Source organism: Mustela putorius, unplaced genomic scaffold (assembly GCF_011764305.1).
Source record: "Mustela putorius furo isolate JIRA1106 unplaced genomic scaffold, ASM1176430v1.1 tig00003836_pilon_pilon_pilon, whole genome shotgun sequence".
Taxonomy (NCBI): Eukaryota; Metazoa; Chordata; class Mammalia; order Carnivora; family Mustelidae; genus Mustela; species Mustela putorius.
In genome coordinates, this window is record NW_025421989.1 from 24,717,751 (window position 1) to 24,733,337 (window position 15,587).

Consider the following 15,587-nt stretch of genomic DNA (forward strand, 5'->3'; position numbering starts at 1 on the left):
ATCTATAGTTCAGCTGCTGTACTTTCTGGAAGACTCCATTCACTTTTTTTTAAATTTATTTTTTATTAGTATAAAATGTATTAATCATTTCAGGGGTACAAGTCTGTGAATTATCAGTCTTGCACAATTCCCAGCACTCACCATAGCACATACCCTCCCCAATGTCCATAAACCAACTACCCTCTTCCTAACCTCCTCTCCCCGGCAACCCTCAGTTTGTTTGGTGAGATTAAGAGTCTCCTGTGGTTTGTCTCCCTCCCTGGTCCCATCTGTTTCATTTTTCCTTCCCTTCCTCCCAGGACCCCCGACCCTGCCTTTCAAATACCTCATATCAGAGAGATCATATGATAATTGACTTTCTCTGATTGACTTATTTCACTTAGCATAATATACTCTAATTCCGTCCCCGTTATTGCAAATGCCAAGATTTCATTTTACAATGGCTGCATAATATTCCATTGTATATATACATATTCTTTATCTATTCATCTGTGGATGGACATCTAGGTTCTTTCCATAGTTTGGTTATTGTGGACATTGCTGCTATGAACATTCCGGTGCACGTGCTACTTTGGATCACTACATTTGTATCTATAGGGTAAATACACTAGTACGATTGCTGGGTCATAGGGTAGTTCTATTTTCAACTTTCTGAGGAACCTCCATGCTGTTTTCCAGAGTGGCTGTACCAGCTTGCATTCCCACCAACAGTGTATGAGGGTTCCCCTTTCTCTGCATTCTCTCCAGCATCTGTCATTTCCTGACTTATTGACGTGTTAATTTTAGCCATTCTGACTGGTGTGAGGTGGTATCTCACTGTGATTTTGATTTGTATTTCCCTGATGCTGAGTCATGTGGAGCACTTTTTCATGTGTCTGTTGACCATCTGGATGTCTTCTTTGCAGAAAGGTCTGTTCATGTCTTCTGCCCATTTCTTGATTGGATTATTTGTTCTTTGGGTGTTGAGCTTGATAACTCCTTTCTAGATTTTTCATACTAGCCCTTTATCTGATATGTCATTTGCAAATATCTTCTCTCATTCTGTCAGTTGTCTTTTAGTTTTGTTGACTGTTTCCTTTGCTGGGCCAAAGATTTTGATCTTTTTTTTTTTTTTTTATGAAGATACATTTTTTTCTTAAGATTTTTTATTTATTTATTTATTTGATAGAGAGAGATATCACAAGTAGGCAGAGAGAGAGAGAGAGAGAGGAGGAAGCAGGCTCCCTGGCAGCAGAGAGCCTGATGCGGGGCTCGATCCCAGGACCCTGAGATCATAACCTGAGCTGAAAGCAGAGAGGCTTTAATCCACTGAGCCACCCACGTGCCCCAAGATTTTGATCTTGATGAAATCACAGTAGTTCATCTTTGCCCTTACTTCCCTTGCCCTTGGCGATGTTTCTAGGAAGAAGATGCTGCAGCTGAGCTCAAAGAGGTTGCTTCCTTTGTTCTCCTCCAGGATTTTGATGGATTTCTTTCTCACAATGAGGTCTTTCATCCATTTTGAGTATATTTTTGTGTGTGGTGTAAGGAAATGGTCCAGTTTCATTCCTCTGCATGTGTCTGTCCAATTTTCCCACCACCATTTGTTGAAGAGACTGTCTTTTTTCCATTGGACATTCTTTCCTGCTTTGTTGAAGGTTAGTTGACCATAGAGTTGAGGGTCCATTTCTGGGCTCTGTATTCTATTCCTTTATTTTATTTTATTTTATATCTTTTCTTTTCTTTTCTTTTCTTTTCAGTGTTCCACAATTCATTGTTTATGCACCACACCCAGTGCTCCATGCAATACATGCACTCCATAATACCCACCACCAGGCTCACCCAGTAGCCCCCCTCCCCTCCAAAACCCTCAGTTTGTTTCTCAGAGTGCACAGTCTCTCATGGTTTGTCTCCCCAATGTTCATAGCCACAATGGCTACAGTCACCAAACTGTGGAAAGAAAGAAGATGCCTTTCAACAGACTAATGGATAAGAAGATATGGTCCATATATACAATGGAGTAGTATGCCTCCATTAGAAAGGATGAATACCCAAATTTTGTGTCAACATGGACAGGACTAAGAGATTATGCTGAGTGTATTCTATTCCATTGATCTATGTGTCTGTTTTTGTGCCAGTACCGTACTATCTTGATGATTGCAGCTTTATAATAGAGCTTGATGTCTAGAATTGTGATGCCCTCAACTTTGGTTTTCTTTTTCAACATTCCTCTAGCTATTTGGCATTTTTTTCTATTCTATATAAATGTTAGGATTATTTGATCTATTTCTTTGAAAAAAGTTGATGGTATTTTGATAGGCATTGCATTAAATGTGTAGATTGCTCTAGGTAGCATAGACATTTTTACAATATTTGTTCTTCCAGTCCATGAGAATGGAATGTTTTTCCATTTCTTTTTGTCTTCCTCCATTTTTTTCATGAGTACTTTATAGTTTTCTGAGTACAGATTCCTTGCTTCTTTGGTTAGGTTTATTCCTAGGTACCTTATGCTTTTGGGTGCAATTATAAATGGGATGGATTCCTTAAATTCTCTTTCTTCTGTCTTGTTGTTGGTATATAGTTGGAACTGATTTCTGTGCATTGATTTTATATCTATATATCTATATAAAGGTATATATCTGTAGATTTATTCCCATGTTAGGGGCATAGATATTTAAAAGTGTTAGATATTCTTGTTGGATAGACACTTTACGTATGATATAGCATCCTTCCTCATCTCTTATTATAGTCCTTGGCTTGAAATCTAACTTATCTGATATAAGGATTGCCATCCCAGCTTTCTTTTGATGTGCATTAGCATGGTAAATTGTTTTCCGCCCTTCACTTTAAATCTGGAAGTGTCTTTGAGTATAAAATGAGTTTCTTGTAGACAGCATATCAATGGGTCTTGTTTTTTTTTTTTTTTATCCATTCTGATACCCTGTGCCTTTTGATTGGAGCATTTGGCCCATTTATATTCAGGGTACCTATTGAAAGATATGAATTTAGTGCCATTGTATTGCCTGTAAAGTGACTGTTACTGTATATTGTCTCTGTTCCTTTCCAGTCTACTAGTTTTGGGCTATGTCTTTGCTTAAAGGACCCCTTTCAATATTTCCTGTAGACCTTTTAGTTTTTGTTTGTCCTGGAAGGTTTTTATCTCTCCTTCTATTTTCAATGATAGCCTAGCTGAATATAGTATTCTTGGCTGCATATTTTTCTCGTTTAGTTGCTCTGAATATATCATGCCAGTTCTTTCTGTCCTGCCAGGTCTCTGTGGATAAGTCTGCTGCCAATCTAATATTTCTACCATTGACTGTTACAGACTTCTTGTCCCAAGCTGCTTTCAGGATTTTCTCTTTCTCACTAAGACTTGTAAGTTTTACTATTAGATGATGGGGTGTGGACCTATTTTTATTGATTTTGAGGAGGGTTCTCTGTGCCTCCTGGGTTTTGCTGCTTGCTCCCTTCCCCAAATTAGGGAAGTTATCTGCTATAATTTGCTCTAATATACCTTCTGCCCCCCTCTGTCTTTCTTCTTCTTCTGGGATCCCAATTATTCTAATATTGCTTCATCTTATGGTATCACTTATCTAGTTCTCCCCTTGTGGTCCAGTAGTTGTTTGTCTCTTGCTCAGCTTCTTTATTCTCCATCATTTGGTCTTCTATATCACTAATTCTCTCTTCTGCCTCATTTATCCTAGCAGTAAGAGCCTACATTTTTTATTGCACCTCATTAATAGCTTTTTTAATTTCAACTTGATTAGGTTTGGGTTCTTTTATTTCTCCAGAAAGGGATTTTATTTCTCCAGACAGGGATTCTCTTATATTTTCCATGATTTTTATGACCCCAGCTAGCACCTCAATAATTGTCATTCTGAACTCTAGGTCTGACATCTTACTAATGTCTGTATTATTAGGTCCCTAGCCATTGGTAATACCTCTTGTTCTTTTTTTTTTTTTTTTGAGGTTAATTTTTCTGCCTTTTCATTTTATCCAGATAAGAATAGATAAATGAGAGAACAAAATAGTAAAAGTGTAGCAATAATTCCAGAAAAATAGACACTAACCAAATCAGGAGAGACTTGAAACTGGGAGGAGAAGAAAGGGGGGAAAGGAAAAAAAGTGTATATATATATATCTATATATACGTGTGTGTGTGTGTGTCTGTGTGTGTCTGTGTATATACATATATATATGCTGTCTGTATATCTATCTACATCTATATCTATAGATATAGATAGCTATATGTAGATACATATATGTATCTATACATATATGTATATATGTATATAGATCTATAGATTTAGAGTGGTGAATAGAACAGAGCCACACAATTGATTTGGGGTATACTTTGTTCTTTTAGAAGAAACTGCCTCCCAAAACTTTAAAGAAAGAAAACTTATATATTTACATATAAATATATGTAAACTTATATATTTATATAAATATATAAACATATATTTATATATAAAACTTCTATATTTATGCAAACATAATGGTAAACCAATGAAGGGATGGAATATGATTCTAAAGATGAAAAAGGATTCTAAAAAAAGAATTGATAAGCTAAGAAGTTCATTGAAAAAAAGGGGGGGGAGAGTATGCTCAGATTGGAGGCTAGAACAAAGCCATATACTAGATTTAGCATGTATTTTGGAAGGCAGCTATGCTCACCACTATACCACCAACGCAGACTTAGCATGTATTTTGATCTGTTAGAAGAAACTATATCCCAAAATTTTAAAGAAAGAAAACTTACAGGTATACAAAAAATATGGTTAAATACAGTGAAGGGATAGAATATGACTAAAACAATGAAAATCTTAAAAGATTTTTAAAAAGGTATTGGTAAGATGAAATAGTTTAAAAAGTTTAAAATAGGAAAGAGGAAAAAATTTTTAAAATAGTATAAGAAAAAATAAATTTTTTTTTCAAAAGTGTCTTTGAAAGACTAAAGAATCATGGGGGAAAAAGTCATGAATTCTATGTACTGCATTCCCCCAGCTCTGGAGTTCCATGGTTCTCATCAATGGGTGAACTTGTTCTTGCCTGATGTTCTTGCTGATCTTCTGGGGGAGGGGCCTGTTGCAGTGATTCTCAAATGTCTTTGCCCAAGGCACAATTGTGCCACTCTTGCCAGGGACCAGGCTAAGCAATCTGCTTGGTTTTGTTCTGGGCAGCTTTTGTTCCCTGAAAGTTTTCCATATTGCTTTGGAGGGTGGGAGTTAAAATAGTGGCCTCCCAATCTCTGACCCAAAGGAGCTGAGAGCTTGGGGCCCCACTCCTCAGTGTGCCCTTAGAGAAAAGCAGTCAATCCCTCCTGTTTCCCTGGTCTCTGGCTGCGTTTCATGCTCACCCATCCTGTGACTGAGCATTTCTATCTCTGATGCAGGGCCCTGTTCGGAGTTTCCAAACCCAGCAGATTCCTGCCTGTGCTCCCACACCATTCCTCCTGGAGGAGGAAGGGGGAAGGTCTCCCCAGATCTGCCACTTGTGGTGGGATCCTTGCTCAAAGAGCTATGGCCCAACTGTGCCTTGGATCATGGTTCAAGTTAACCTCAAGCTGAGAGCCCACTCCTCTGCTCCATCTTTGCAGCTGGCTTCCCTGCTCCAGTACCTGGGATCTCTACCACACTCAGACATCCACGATCTTTTTGTGTTCCCTTGGGTTCTAAGACCACACTGTCCCCACAAGGTCTTCACCTCCTGCTTGGCCTCTGGAGCAACGATCCTCTGTGGAGCAGACTTCTAAAAGTTCTGATTTTGTGCTGTGCTGCTCTACCATTTGCCAGGAGCCAGCCCCTCCCCCATGGTCTAGCTTTCCATGTCACCTTGGATTTACTTCTCTGCACATCCTACCTTCCAATAAGCAGTTGCTTTTCTGCTCCTAGAATTGCTGCTATTCTTCTCTTCTATCTCCTGTTGTGTTTGTAGGTGTTCAGAATGTTCTGATAACTATCCAGCTGAATTCCTGGGATGCAGCAATATTTAGGTCTCCTACTCCTCTGCCATTTTGCTCCTCCTCCATTCACTTTTAAGTGAACCATAGGAGAAGTATGCCTAACTGATAAAAAGTGTCAGAGCATATCACAACATGAGAGGGGCACCTGGGTTGCTCAGTCAGTTAAGTTCTGCCTTCTGCTCAGTTCTTGATCTCAGAGTCCTGCGATTGAGCCCTGCATTGGGCTCTCTGCTCAGTGGGTGGAGTAGTCAACTTCTCTCTCTCTCTGCCCCACCCCATTTGTGTTCTCTCTCACTAGCTCTGCTCACTTGCTCATGCTCTGTCTCAAATAAATAAAATAAAAATAAATCTTTAAAAAGAACATGACAGACTACATAGTAAGAGTGCTCTGCTGTGGGTTAGGGTTACTTACTTGCACGTTTTTGCTCTCCTAACAGATTGCTTACACCTTGTGGAGAAACCTGCACAAATGCTTGACAGAATTTTCAAGGAGCAGTTAACAAAGAACTGAGAGGCAAAGATCTAGGAAGGGCTCTAGCTTCACTTTGTTCTGTTGCCTTTGGCAAGGCCGTTGTTCTTTTTGCACCTCAGATCCTGCATCTCTAAAACAAGGAAGCTGAATTGGTCCATATTTTAAATTATTTTTAAACTTCTAAGTATTATAAAATGTCAGGGCAGAAACCAGAGATATCCCAAGTCCCTGTCACAATGCCTAGTGCATTATAATGTTCCATGTACAGCTGTTGAATTGAATTGAAATTTTTTTGGTAAAAATTTTAGGTGAAATACTGATGTATAAGATGAATAAAAGCAAAGCTCCTTTTGTCCAGAGAGGAGTGAGTGGTACAAATCAAGTCACATGGACCATTCTTTATCTCCATCTTCACTTCACCTGCCCAGAGGGGCACTATGGAAATCCAAGGCTTTAGGGAACACAATTTAAAAATCAAAGGACTTAATAAGCATATAATTTTCTCTGGCTCCAACGTTCTTTGATTCCTCTGCTAACTTGGAATTATCACATAGAGAGTAATATGAAAGGTCTTAAAGATAGAACATTATGCCACAGGGCAGATGGTGGATTGAGGTGGAGAACCACAAAACCATTTTATATTACTGAAATAATGTGCTACACTTGCATTTTATTGTCTTTCCCTGCAGTTTTGTTTTCTTATTAGGAATCAGTGTGGGATGTGTTTGAACTGAGAACATTTCTGTCAGGTGCTTTCTGTAACAAACTGTTGAGTTGTCTACTTGTAACTATATAATCACAAAATTTTATAAATTGAGTTAATTTACTGAATAAGCCAGTTATTTTGATACCATAGTTGCTTTTGAAGTTCACTAAAATCATATGAGAATCCAAGCCTAGGAAATGTGGCTTTTTTTTTCTTTTTCTTTCTTTTTTTTTTTTTTTTTTGAAATGTGGCTTTTTGACCTGTTAATGGTGAACCCTTTTACCAACCTTTAGTGAATAATCTATTTATTTAGCTGGTAGGAGAATAAAAATCTCTTAATCTCACTGTAGGTAAGAAAGAAGAATAAGGTTAATCAGAGATGTCAAATCTTCCAGAAGAATTTCAGAGTGATTTATTTCATCCCATTATCTCAACTTTCCTTTCCCCTTCACTCCCATCCCTGTGTTAAATGCTAACGAAGATGAATGAATACTGTATTCAATTAGTTGCAAATGAAAGCTATTGATCCTCTGTGAGGTTGGTATCCCAAATCAGGACTCTTAAAACTCATCCCTGTTTTTCTGCATTGGGGGATCATGATTCATTTGCACAGACTGTGTTTTCAGTTGAAGAGAGATGAAGGTGAGCTGCCGAGGCAGATTGAATTCTCCAGTCCTCTGGTGATGAGGACATGTGGCCAAGTCCTGGCACTGCTGTGTGGATCAGCCTTCAAGTCATCACCCAAACTGGCATGGTCTCCTGGCAAGGAAGGAATAAAGCCCTCAAAGTGAAAACATTTAGTTCAGCAACCCTTAATTGATCATTTCTATCTTTGTTACACAGTGAAAGTTGCTGTGACAAGTTTCAAGGGACCTGGGAGATTCAGTCAGAGAAGGTGGGAGGTAGGATTAATGAAGGAGTCCAGACGGTCTCACTGGACAGGAATAAAGTCTGCAATGGGAAACTTGTCTTTAAGAGGCATCATAGTAAAACTCCTAGACCTGTAGGCTGATGACTGATAAACTGATGGGAGTGCAGAGCAGAAGTATGTGGAAGGTGAAAAATCAAAGCAAGTATATTATGCAAATTAGCAATCAATGCTTCAAAATGTAATGGATAATAGTAATAAGAGGTTTTGAGTAAATGGCAAGTATCATTTAAAATATTATCTTGGTGAATACTTATGTACATGTTGGAGTGTGCAGCTTACACTTGTACTAATTGAATGCCAATACCAAACTGCTATCCCATGTTGTGATTATGTGTGCAAAAAATACTTAACCTATTTATTAAGTTAGGGGCTTTGAGGCAGTGTGCTCCAGGGTATGGAAACTTGGAAAGGAATTAAGGAGAATAAGACAACATTATGTCCCCCAAATCATCAAAATGCACAATACAGATACCATGTTTAGCTTTAATTAACACAGAGAAAATGTAGGGTACCCTTTAATATAGAAAACAAGGTGCAAATTGAAAATATTTGATGAATCATAGCCATATGTTCTTAAGGACTGGCCAGTCATGATTCCGACTTTAATGGTCTCATGTGACTGTCAATTTGGAAGTGTTATATTTGACTCGTGTACAATCTTCTAGCTTTTCAGCTCGCCTGAAGGTACTACTGCAATATGTAAGTCATTACTTGGTAGAATGCTTTGACACACTGCTCTGAGAATGAAAAATACCTGGGAAAATAAACTGTGTTTTATCATTCATCTCATGTGGCATTACTAGAAGTCTGTTTTGTTATTGTTGTTTTTCAGCCCCTCTGACTGATAAGCCACCCAAGCTTTTGTATCCTATGGAAAGTAAACTGACAATTCAGGAGACTCAGCTGGGTGAGTAATTCCTTAATTCTGGTTAATACCCTTTTCTCAATACATTCCAATAATTAATAAGCCTAGATTATAACCTGATGTCATCCTCTAAGCCAAACCTGTGTGTATTTGAAGGGAGCAAAATTGTGAAATCCTAGCAAACATGGCCCACTCCATTTCCCCCGTGTGTGTGTTAATACCAAGCTGGACATATGGATATAAAGACTCATGTATTTTTATATACTTGTTAGGAAATGAGATGGGCTAAAGGTCTTATTGGTGGCATTATATTGTCTTTTATAAGGCTCAGTTTGGTTTTACAATAGGCTGTGTGGAACTCTTTGACTTAACACCACTAGTACATTAAAAGACAATTTTTGAAAATTAGGATAAAAGGTACAAATACATTAAGATAAGTGTTGCTCTTAAACATCATTTTTATCTAATCAAATGTGGAGGACATTATGCTATTTTATTTTTAACAAAATGTGAGCAAGTAGCTTTTGGTTAAAGGACATAAGAACATGGACAGAATTGCTTTGGTAAAAATATCCAGTTGACTACAAATCAGAATTCTAACATAGTTATCTTAGAGTTCAGTCTGGAATTTCCAAATATGGCATATCTATAATCAGTATGATTTTACGTACAATTTTAGCCATATATTCATGTTTATATGGAATTTTTTTCCACACTCACCATTTGACAGTAGAAATACTTTATTATATACAACTAAAAAGGAATTGATAACCCTCCCTTAAGTTATTGACGTTATTATTGTTTTGGGAGTGAGAATTTGGATTAAAATTGTAAATCATCTTCAAAATGAAGATTACAGATGTGATCATCTTTAGTAATAGCATATTCAAATTTATAGTGCAAAAAGATACAGTCTTAGAACCTATGAAATTATTATAGTCAACAGGTTTTTAACATTGGTAATATTCACTAACTGTAAGGCATGAACTTATGCAAGATTTATTCAAGTCAGGGCATCAATATGCTTCTTTGATGATAAACCCAAGCCTTTGAGCTGATGCCATATACATGCAAGTAGTATTCTAATTGTCACTATTTTGAGATAGAAGACCATAGGCATCATTAAAGCAATGTTCTATATGAAACAGAGATATATTAAAATTACACCATATTCTTTACTCATGTTATGGTCTATTAAAGTATATTAGCTTTTATTGCTGCTTTCTGAGGAAATTTTGAAATGTAAATTTTAAGTGGCCACACTTATACACATCTTTCAATATTCCTAGGAAGATGTATTTCTAAAGTTATACAAAACAATATATAGATCTTGGGAAAGAAGAAGTGGTTTATGGTACCAGTTATCAGTAATGAACATAGTGAAAATGAAATTAATTGTGTTTCTTTACTTGACAACATAATTAAAAGAATACTATGATTGATGGTTACCCATAGGGTTTTCTTATATTAGCTATTCTCTACATTATACTAAAATGTTATACAGAATGAAATAATTCATAAAGCTTTCTTTTTGAAAAAATTATTTTTTCTTGAACAAAAATCATGGAAACTAATCAAATCAATTTGAAAGTATGAAAATTTTTTATGCAAATTGGAAGTTTCAACTGCATATTCATTTGAAGAAAGATGGGCCTGTGTGTTAGCAAGATGCTCTGAGAAGTACTATAACTCCTTTATTACCACCACCAAAAGGAGCATGAGTTCTCTTTAAATACCAAGTAAACTAGAGACATCAACCTAGGATTTGGATTCTTTTAAACAACTTTTGTTTCATTTTATTTTCTGATTCTGATTCTCATTGTATAGAAAAAATCATTTGCTAGTTAGGGAAATTTAGCCTTAATTTTTGAATTTTTGGATCAACAGTTGATTTGAATAAACTACTCTGTTACTGTTGTTACTGCAGTAGTATTGGAGTAGGTGAGCAGACCATCACAAAGGGTAAGTGAAAATAGAAAGTAATATTAAGGACCAAAAAAAAAGACTCTAGATGCTTAAAATATATTTGTTTTCTTCAATATGTACTTTGATTTTTCTCCTCCTGGGGATTTAATTTTTGCCTTTCTAGGCTTGAAAAAAGCTGTCAAATTCAACAGGGTCAAATGTGTTACATCCTAAGGAAGGGGGATTAAGTGAAGTTTCACGTGGTGGGAGTCAGAAGGGTGGCCAGTACCAGCGATGGAGAGCCTCTAAGTGGTACCTACTTTTATGAGAAAGTGAGAATCTCCAATAGAGTTTCATTGATCAAGAGCTCAGGTGTCTGACTCAACCTTGTCCTAAATTGAAAACTCACCTCAGAGGATAATAAAACTAGCACATGAGCTACAGTATAAGAACAATAATCAGTAATTACACAAAGCTGAGTTGGTATATGTCTGGTGACCTAACTTGAACATCCTGGCAAAGTTATACACACATCCATCTGATCTTGGTAACTATAAACCCATTAGTCCTCCAGTTTGTAAATATATAAAACTGATTAATAATGTCATAGATAAAATCATGGATTTGTCTTCATCACCATATCCTCCTTCATCTGCCATTTGATGCCTTTCGCTTTCCACCTCCCTTGTGGCTTCTTTTCCTCCCAGTTCCTTCATCTTCTCAAAACTGGAAAGATTGATAGTAGTCATTTAAATGATTCCAGTGTAGAAAGCAATAGGTATGAAAGCAAAGTACTGAGGACAAAAGATAAAATAGTAAAAAAAATATATAAATGGGTGGGTTTGAATTTTAATCAATTTTAATGTGGTTACAGCCTAGCATTTCCATTTTAAGTGGCATCAGTGTGTTACTTCACAATGTGAAAAAAAAGAACTTTGTTCTTTTTAATTAACTGGAAGACATCAGCAAATGTCTGGGCAGCACTTGCTTGGGTAAAATCCTAGAAATCATGCTGTACAATTCTAAAGGTCAATTCAGTATGTGAGCCTGATTAGTCCTTTCAGGCTGTGGTAGTCAAGGGAATCAAAAGACAGACACCATTATCTTGCTGAGTTTGAGCCCTGAGGTGTGTCAGTCAGCAAAGTGGCCTTCTTGTTATAGCCAGGAACCCATTTTCAGAAACTTCCAGAACAAAGGCTGTTATTATTCACTATTAACAGACTTTCAAAGAGTAGAAATCAATCCCACCATTAACCTAGTGAGATACATTATACTTTATAACTTAAAAGTGATGAAAAATTACCTTTAATTACTCATCTAGACCTGGGTATCACTGTATTAAAATTTTAGTTTTTTGCTTAGAAAATGATCGTACAGGTTAATGGTAGGAATTTTGGAGAATTAAAGGAAAGAATCTGCTTCTATTAAATGTTCTTGGAAAATATCCATTTAATGGATACATGATATCCACATAAGTGTCCTGTAATTTCACATATATTGCTAGAAATTTGGGGTTTTTTTTTTTTTACAAATTTTATCATCATAAATAATGAGGCAGTGATCTTTACTTATACATTTTTTCCCTTGACTTCATAATTATTTCAACAGGTCAAATTCCTAAAAGGAAAAAATACTAGGTAAAATCAAATAATTTTATTAAATTTTCTTGCTATATTTTTAGAATTCCTACCAAAGAAGTAACATAAACTCTCACCAGAAGCATATAATAGCTGTAATAAATTTTAAAATGTTTAAATTCAACTTGTTTAAACTAAAAAAAAAAAAAATCATCCATTTCTCCCACTCTCCAGTCCTCTGCCTCTTATAATCACCAGTCTGTTCTCTGAATCTATAAACTTGTTTTTTTGTTTCATTTTGGTTTTTTTCCCTTAGATTCATGTAAGAGAGAAAATACGATGTTTGTTTTTCTCTGTCTGACTTATTTCACTTAGCTTAATACCGCAGGATCCATCTAGGTTGTCACGAATTGCAAGATTTCAATCTTTTTTTTAATGCCTAAGTATTATCCCATCATAGATATCTATATCCCTATCTATATCTGTATATGTACGTGTAGACACACACACACACACACACACACACACATCTTCTTTATCGATTCATCCACTGATGGACGCTTAGGTTGTTTCCATATCTTGACTATTAAAAACAAGGCTGTAATGAACATATAGATATATATATCTTTGCAAATTAATGTTCTTATTATCTTCAAATAAATTCCCAGAAGTAGAATTGCTGAATCATATGTAGCTCTAGTTTTAACTTTTTGAGGAAGCTCCATGCTGTTTTCCACAATTTACGTTTCCACCTGCAGTGCACAGGGTTTCCTTTTTTCCACATCCTCTCCAACATTTATTATTTGTTGTCTTTTTGAGAATAGCCATTCTGATAGATGTGAGGTGATATCTCAGGGTGGTTTTGTTTCACATTTCCCTGATGATTAAAAACATTTAGCATCCTTTAATGTTCCTGTTGGCCGTTTGTATGCCTTCTTTGAAAAATGACTATTCAGATCTTCTCTCCATTTTTTAAATTAGATTGGAGGTATTTTTTGTTGTTATTAAGTTGTTTGAGTTATTTGTATGTTCTGAATATTAGCACCTCAGATAAGTGATCTGTAATTATATTTCTCTGATTCATTAGGTGGCCTTTTTATTTTGTTGTTGGTTTCCTTTGTCTTGCAGAAGCTTTTTAGTTTGATGTTATCCCATTTGTATATTTTTGTCTTTGTTTCTTTTGATTTGGAGCCGAATCCAAAAATTCCATGTCAAAACTGATGTCCGGAAACTATGGCCTATGTTTTCCTTTAGAAGTTTTATGGTTTCAAGTCTTACATTCAATTTGGTAATCCATTTTGAGTTAATATTTGTATATGGTTTCAGATAGTAGTCCAGTTTCATTCTTTAGCTTGTGACTCTCCAGTTTTCCCAACACCATTTATTAAAGAGGCTTTTTCCCATTGCATATTCTTGGCTCCTTTTTCATAAATTGGTTGACAATGCATGTGTGAGGTCATTTCAAGCCTCTCTGTTCTTTTCCATTGATCTATATGGCTGTTTTTAATGCCAATACATACTTTTTAATTACTGTAACTTTGTAATATAGTTTGAAATTAGGGAGCGTGATCCCTCCAGGTTTTTTCTTCTTTGTTCTTTGTTCTTCAAAGATGACTTTGGCTATTTGTAGTCTTATATGATTCCACAAAAACTTTAGTATTGTTTGTTCTATTTATGTGAAAAATACCTTTTGAATTTTGATAGGGGTTTCATTAAATCTGTATATTGCTTTGGGTAGTTTGCAGATTTTAATAATATTAATTCTTCCATACATGAGCATGGAATACCTTTTTATTTGTCTTTTTTTTTGTCTTTAATTTATTTCATTAATGTCTGACATGTGTCAATATACAGGTTTTTCACCTGCTTGGTTAAATTTATTCCTAGGTATTTTATTCTTTGGGATTGTTTTCTTAATTTCTCTTTCTGATAGTTAATAATTAGTATATAGAAATGCAACAAATTTCTGTGTATTGACTTTGTATCCTGCAATTTTACTGAATTCATTTATTCTAACAGGTTTTAGAGTTAAGATTTAAAAAATGATAGGGGCGCCTGGGTGGCTCAGTGGGTTAAGCCGCAGCCTTCGTCTCAGGTCATGATCTCAGGGTCCTGGGATCGAGTCCCACATCAGGCTCTCTGCTCAGCAGGGAGTCTGCTTCCTCCTCTCTCTCTCTGCTTGCCTCTCGGCCTACTTGTGATCTCTCTCTCTGTCAAAGATATAAATAAATAAAATCTTTAAAAAAAAATGATACATCTTTGCAACATAGTGCTTTCAAAGGAAAAGTCAGTTTCCTTTGAAATCACAATTACTTCTTCCTTTTCCCTCTTACCTCTTTCTCTCACTCTTTACTCGTTACATATAAGTGGCCTCTCTTTTTTCAGAATTAGTCACATTTGGAGGATTTCAAATAAATCTAGTCCATTTAGGTAAATGCCTAGAGTTGATGAAATATGGAAACCTAGTTGAATGTCTAAAAGTCTCTATTTTCTTCTCTTGCTTATCCTAATACTCAACTGAGTACTTTCTCTAGATCCTGTGTTTCTTAATACAGTTCACAGTAACTTCATGATGTACCCTGTGCACAGGAAATGCCAATAAATACTAATTGAGGACAAGGTACACATGCCACAAAGGGCACACATCTCCAAATTTTCTGCAAGGGAAAAAAATGAGACTGAACTAAACAAACTGCCCAGTAGTGCTTTTATTTTTCTTTGGTATTTAATATGTTTGTTAAGTTTGTTAAAAAGCAAACACTTCTGTATCTGAGCAAGTAACAAGGATTCATCTATGTTAACGTGGAGAGGAAAGTGGTTGATGACAGTTTTGAAGCCTCAGATTTTTAGACATCTGTCCAAGTAAAGGGACACACATACATGTAACTTTATTCAATTTAGCTACAGGCTAATTAAGATAAAATATCACACTAGAACTTAAGTAGCATATCATGCCCTGTTATACCATATTATAGCTCGCAGAATTTTAAATTTCAAGTAGACCTGGGGAAAAAATTTTTATCTTATATAATAGATCCTAATTGATATCCTTCTAGGAAAACTACTTGTTATGTAAGTTATACACTTAATTTACTATGTTGCTTAAATAATTGATTATTGAAACATATTCTATTTCATGCTTTTTTTGAAGATAGTTGACACATACTATTATGTTAGTGCCATGTAT

At 35.8% G+C, this 15,587-nt stretch overlaps 1 protein-coding gene across 1 annotated transcript in view; it reads left to right on the top strand.

Moving 5' to 3' along the window:
• IL1RAPL1 (interleukin 1 receptor accessory protein like 1) overlaps nt 1-15,587 on the top strand; it is a 1,495,797-nt gene that overhangs the window by 1,172,572 nt on the left and 307,638 nt on the right. The window contains exon 6 of the mRNA XM_045089428.1: nt 8,886-8,960. Within this exon, the coding sequence (XP_044945363.1) occupies nt 8,886-8,960 (75 nt within the window). The remainder of the gene's footprint in view (nt 1-8,885; nt 8,961-15,587) is intronic.